Genomic DNA, 6,395 nt, shown 5'->3' with positions numbered 1-6,395 from the left:
TGCATTACCAACTTTTCAAACCTACCAAACCGATTTTTAGGTACTCTTTTCCATGCTAAGATGATCAAATAGTGTACAATGGTTTGATATATTATGTACAAACTACAAGCCAGAAAAATTTTCAGTAATTTAAGATGGAGTGGCACACAGAAAGTTTTAACCTCAGATTTCTTTTCTCAATGTCCCACAATCCAAACAAGCTGTCACTCATTTTGCTTTTTGCTGCAGTCCTTGACAAAGTTTAGATCTGAATTGTATGAAGTGAAAACAAAACACAAAAGTATGAAGTGAAAACAAACTACTTGTACACATCATTTTCAGCTGACTCAGCCCAGATGAAACCTTTCCCTTTTCTGTAGTTTAATTTTCTGCAACCAAAAAGGTTAATATGTTCTTAATAGAAATCCCATCCTAGCATCTAATCATTTTAATTCGAGGGATCTACCATCATGTGGTTAATTACAAAATAACTATTTCAACCAAAAAGGGCAAAAAGAAGAAGAGGTTACCAAATACTTATGAACACTGGAAAATTTGCCCCAAAACAAAACTTAGCCTCAAGTAGAAAATAGGAGGCTTTTTTCCTTTAGTCATTGAGAATACTGGGGTGTAAAGTGATCTGCGATCTGCCAATGTGGGTCTGAATAAAAAATAATAAAGAAATAGAAAGATGGTAAAGAGATTCTCAATCTTTTTTGACCATATTACAAACTCCTTTTCTGTCAAAGTTGAGCTTACAATTACCAGCAGAAATCTAAATTATATTCCCCAAGAGCTAAGCATGTTGTTAATACGTTCGTGGAATGCAGCTAATGAATTAGTATAATGTTATGCACTTGGACCAAAACAAGTGGCACCAGCCTTCTTTTTTCTTCCTTTTTTTTTTTTTTTTTTGGAACTGAAAAAAAGAGGAGAAAGAACGAAGACATTCTTCTTGGTTTGTGAAACTACAAACAAAAAACAATGAATTTTGATTAGTAACCCTTACTATTGTAAATTCTAGGATGAAAAAAAAAAAGAGAGGAGAAAATGTGGTCGAATCAAGAACTGGTAAAATCAGAATAGTATCTTGAATTAAGAAGCAAAATGAGATAAAGAAAAGCTCTCCCCTAGGCACACTCGCAAATGAGCAAGTAGGAAGGGCGAGCATACACACCATACGAAAGAAAAGGGCCAATTAGGATCATAGTATTGCACAATCTATTTACAGTGCTGGTGAAGAAAAAATTGACTTGAAACTCCTAAACAATGAAAAAAAGTTACACTAAGTCATCCTGAATAGTTCCAAGTACTAAATAGATCTAAGTTCCACAAGAACAAATCAGATCACTACTCCAAACGCAAAGAGATATTTGATACACTTTAGACATCCCACGTTACCAGCCCAGTGGTCACTAATTTCTAAGCGGTATAGCCTGAATTATATTTTGCCCTGAAGGTTGGTTCACAAATGATTGGGTTACAAATCCAGCATCTTCTTGGACACGAAATACATTAACTTTCAGCACAATCTCCTTCGTCTTGAGCAACTCAAACACACAAACATCCCCCTCTAACAAATTATTCTCCACCGTAAACTCATACCATCCCTGACTTAATTTTGCTCTCCCTCCTCTGTAAAGACATCGAACAGGCCACTGTTTACCGTCAGCAGATTGAAGTTTTATAAATCCTGAAACCCCACTTAAATTCTTTTCAGCAAAGCAGGATGGCAAATACTGCATAGGAAAAGAATACACTGTAAGCCAAGATGTAACAATCTGAAATCAACAAGCAATGTCATAATGCATCGTACTGAAATACTCACCATTATACAACCCCTATATAGATATGATGGTCGAAGGACAACCCTGCAGAAAGGATTAACCGGCTCAAATGTTTTGGCAGTATTTACAGCCCTCTCTCTTTCTTCAGCTGTCACAGTTCTCTTCCTTGCAGATGCACTTTCATAAAATCTGAAACGGATTTCTACATCCTGTTCATGTTGAGCAGATGACTCCTGCGCATCTGCAATTTTATCGAAACAATAACCAGAGTCAAATTCCGCATCAATAGAATGTATTCAAATGAATGAGTTCAATGAACTTACTAGGATCACGTTTCCGCCTTTTTCTGACAGTCTTCTTTACGCTTTCTGTACCTTCACCTGGAGTACACGATTTGATTTCGTCCAGAGTCTTTTTACTCTTCTTATGCTGAGTACCATTATCTTGCGTAGAATTATTACCTTCTTGTAATGCAGCAACCTTCGGTGTATGAAGCTTCCCAGCATCAGTCCAGTTATGCTTAGCACCATTGAACAAATTCTGCAGCGATGGAGGACTATAATTTTTTCCAGGAGTCAGTTGATTTGCACTGTCCCCAAAGAGCCTGTCTCTCATAGAACTAGTAACGATGGATGAAGGAGAGGAACCCAAGATTTCAACTGAGTCCTCATCTTCAATTTCTTCAAATACTTGATAATGGTTACCGTAAACAGTCCCTCCACCACCACTGAGAGTATTAGGTGGATAATTAATCTCAGCAGTAGTCAGGTTATAAATATGAACAGTGAAAGATGAATTCCCTTCATATCTGAATATCAAAAAGTATCCAGTGCGGATGGAATAACGCTCAATGAAATCCTGCCAACCATCTTGAAACCAATACTTATTGTCGGCCTTCTTCAATCCTACACGCCAAACATGACCACCAGGAACACTGAGCGTAACATATGTCGAAAACTCATCTCTGTGTTTCTTGGCAAAATTTTCTGGTATTTTCTACAATTACACAAATCAAATTTAGTCTTTTGCTAAAATAAAACATACCATCAGGTAAAATTTTAGATGTCAACAGATAATATGCTACATCAGTATCTGTTCAGCCAATAATCATGCAGAGCAGATATATCATCCAATATAACAGCATTGCATAAATAAATTAGAATTCTTCCAAGTGATACAATTATTTATCAGTTATGAATCACACAGCAAAAATAATGAACACTGTCATACAAAGAGGGGCAAGGGGACCAACACATATACCCCAACTTGATAGACTGCATGTCATCCTCCAATTATGTAATTATGATTTTGTAGGTAGGAATCATTACAATTTTTTCATAGAATATGCATCAAGTGTCCAATGTGATAAAAGAAAAGTTGCAAAAATATATTATATATTTTTTTTTTCTAGGAACAAAATATGTCCAAACAATTCAAAAATGCCAATGATAAAACCACAAGTGTTCATATACACAGCAAAAGACCACACAGTAATACAGACACAAAGCTGTGTTTTTTTATTTTTTCAAATTTGGATTGACAAAATAAACCAGCAAATTTCTGAGAGACATAACTGGCAAGAAAAGTTGCAGCACTAACTACTATTTGCAGCTGTTCACGTTTAGATATGCTTCTAAACAATCACATAGATTGACTAGAAACAGAGTAAGATCACTGCCACTATTCCACTAAACAGGGCATTGACCATATAAATTATATACACTTTATTTATTTTGAAAAATCCATGTTTGAGGGGGGGGGCGCGGATAAAAATAAATAAATAACATGTTTACTTAGAGCTTGACAAAAGTACTTGAAAAACCCCGGGTATGGTTTTGTTTCAATGTAGAGTTTACTAAAACCCCTGTTTTAGTTTACGATTCTATGCTCAAAATCCTTCTACCTTGATTAAAATTCCTCTCTGACCAAACCATCAATTTTCAATTTCTTGGTGCCAGTAATTTCAATTTCAGAATAACTTCCTATTTAACAAAACAGTACAAGAACATATCAAAATCTAAATTTATCTCATCTTTTCAGTCCTATACACAATTACTTTGACTGAGCTTTAGAAACTATTGTTAAACTTACTATTCAACTACTGTCACTGCAACCAAACAAATAGTTGAAATAAAATGATCCCACAAGTTTGACACCCCAATTATGACAATTTGTTTTACCTAATCTCAGCAAAAAAGGACACCAAAGCTTCAACCTTTACGTTATATCCAACCAAAAAAAAAAAAAACTAAAATCTTTAAGGGTTTTTCCCTTGATGGGTTCTTGAAAAATTGCAAAAAGGGAAGAAATTCTCCTAATTTCCTATCTGGGTTTCTCTCCCTCAATTTTCCCAGTAACCAAAAGAAGCAAAATATCAAACTACAATCAGCAAACAATTACCAATAACAAAAACCCACTAACAAAAAGAAGACTGATAGTGAGAAAGAGAAAGAGGGTACCAGCTGTTTCGCTTTGAGAGTAGAAGAGAGAATCAGCTTCTCAAAATAAGGGCGCTTCATTTCACTATCTCTTGGGGGGTTTTTGATTTTGGGATTATTTTTTGGGCGAAGAGAATTTTGGGGATTAGAAGCAAAGCATTGAAATTGAGTAGAAATTAGGGTGAGGAAAGGAAGGGGGTGTACCAGATCTGAGCGTGAGAGGAGTCAAACCCTTGGTTTTTGAATGAAGAAAAAAAGAGCCTTCTATAACTACACTAAGACTAAACTAGTACTTGACCTAATAGTTGAAGCAGTCGAAGCTGGGTCCATGTCCATCGCCTGACTCGGTCCATTTCGTACGGGTCGGGTTAACAATTGACAAAACTCATTTATGTCATCATCAAAACTCATGTACTTTCTTCTTCTTCTTTTTCTTTGTTCGATTTCTTTATTATTATTATTTTTTTTTCGGATTAGTGAAAAAGTGTTTACAAAGAAAAACCTCTAATACAACTTATACCGTAAAAAAATAAAATTTAAAAGTCATAGTAGCAAATAGTGGTAGATCTCTGTTCCAGCTTTAATTGAATGTGTTCCAGCTTTAATTGAATGTCTTAAGCTGGTAAATGTCTGCAACAAATCTCTCTCCAAATATGCTTGAATTCAATATATTGATATCGGTTTGACAGGTACTTGATGTCATGAACAAGCAGCTTGATATGATAAGTTACACCTGTAGCATTATTTATTCAGTCATTTAGAATTTTCGTATCTCCTCTCTACATGAATTTTGGAATGATCATAAATTAGGGCATAATGGAGGCCAGCTCTGAGGACTAGAGCTTTTGTAAGCAGAACATTTAAGTGACCAACTTTTTTGACAGAAGCTAAGATAGGTAGACCATGATCATCTCTTAATACAAATCCAACAGCTCCTTGATTGTCGTTTTCAATACATATGTTTTTGTTTTGCGGGGGAATATTTTTCCTTTTTTTTTTCCCTTCTGTTGGGCAAAAAGTCGTCTAAATATATGAAACAAGCTAGCAAATTTACCCATTTAGAAGTTTTTATTTTTTATTTAAAGAGAAAAAGAATGTATATTCTTGTGATCAAAATATCATAATGACCGTACAAAATTAAGCTAGGAAATCCGAATATCACCCATTACATTCACGGCTCAACCAGTCAGTCAAGTTAATATCCAAATGGGAATGAAAAACTAGAGTCCAAAAAAGAAAATGCAACAACTAAAATCCAAAAGGAAAATGCAAAGAAAACTAACAACTCAATTTTATTCGAAACACGTGCAACCTAACTCTCCACATCTGTCGTGATTAGCTTGGGGCTTAGAGACCATCTTAGTGTAGTCCTCCAGTCACTGCAGGGAAGAGCCTTGAATTAGGATCATTGTGAGGACCAAATCACGCTTAGCCCAAGTGAGAGAGAAGAAAAGGGAATTGGATTAGCCTAGGCCCAATTCACCAGGCTACAACCACAGCCCAGAAAGCCAAAGGCCCAAAGGCCAACTGCCTAAATCCTTTGTCCTCCAAACTCATGCCAAGCGGAACTAGGGCTGTAAATAGGCTAGATACAGCTCGTGTTCGACTCGTATTCGGCTCGATTTTAGCTCGTTCGACTCGTGTTTGTAAGATAAATGAGCCGAGCTTGAGCTCAATATTAAGCTCAACAAAAAAACAAGCCGAGCTTGAACATGGATATATTCGGCTCACCTAGCTCGTGAGTAGCTCGTTTTTTCATGGGTAGCTCAAGCTTTAACAAGCTCGACTCATGAAAATTTATAGTATAAATAAAAATATAATTTTTCTAATCTCAAATCTTTAATTCTTTTAATTACCTTCTTTTCAATTGGAAGAGAATATGAGAATTTAAGTAAAATATATTCCAATAAATTCAAATTTGTTTAAGGAAAACTGAATTGGGAGATAATTGAGTCGTCATTTCATTGATAATAGGTAGAGATGGCAAAATCCCCAGCGGGGCGGAGCTTCATTGGATACCCGCCCCTAATGGGGGGAGAATTTGGGGACAAATGGGGAATGGGGATGGGGATCCCCAATCCCCGCTATTTAAGATTGGGGATGGGGCGGGGATGGTATTGTGATTCTCATCCCCAAACCCGCCCCAATAATATATACATATATTTAATTTATATATATTTTAATTTATTTT

The 6,395-nt window shown here is 35.9% G+C and overlaps 1 protein-coding gene across 1 annotated transcript; it reads right to left on the bottom strand.

The window, feature by feature from the left end:
* Positions 1-1,087: 1,087 nt before the first annotated feature.
* Positions 1,088-4,484, bottom strand: LOC112173714 (B3 domain-containing transcription factor VRN1). The gene is made up of 4 exons (XM_024311394.2): positions 4,226-4,484; positions 2,090-2,762; positions 1,808-2,007; positions 1,088-1,718 (listed from the first exon to the last, which is right to left on the bottom strand). Exons 1-4 carry the CDS (start codon positions 4,283-4,285, stop codon positions 1,395-1,397), a joined length of 1,257 nt encoding a protein of 418 aa, XP_024167162.1. The 5' UTR covers positions 4,286-4,484; the 3' UTR covers positions 1,088-1,394.
* Positions 4,485-6,395: the final 1,911 nt, after the last annotated feature.

The sequence above is a fragment of the Rosa chinensis genome, chromosome 6 (genome assembly GCF_002994745.2).
Source record: "Rosa chinensis cultivar Old Blush chromosome 6, RchiOBHm-V2, whole genome shotgun sequence".
Classification (NCBI taxonomy): Eukaryota; Viridiplantae; Streptophyta; class Magnoliopsida; order Rosales; family Rosaceae; genus Rosa; species Rosa chinensis.
Note: the sequence above shows the minus strand (reverse complement) of the source record. Positions and strands in the feature narration are given on the sequence as shown.

Excerpts from the sequence above, each read along its gene's own strand:
- LOC112173714 (XM_024311394.2), bottom strand. The coding sequence starts at position 4,285 with ATGAAGCGCCCTTATTTTGAGAAGCTGATTCTCTCTTCTACTCTCAAA. Across the intron at positions 2,763-4,225 it reads CTCTCAAAGCGAAACAGCTG|AAAATACCAGAAAATTTTGC; the intron begins GTACCCTCTTTC and ends GTGTAATTGTAG. Across the intron at positions 1,719-1,807 it reads TATATAGGGGTTGTATAATG|TATTTGCCATCCTGCTTTGC; the intron begins GTGAGTATTTCA and ends TTTCCTATGCAG.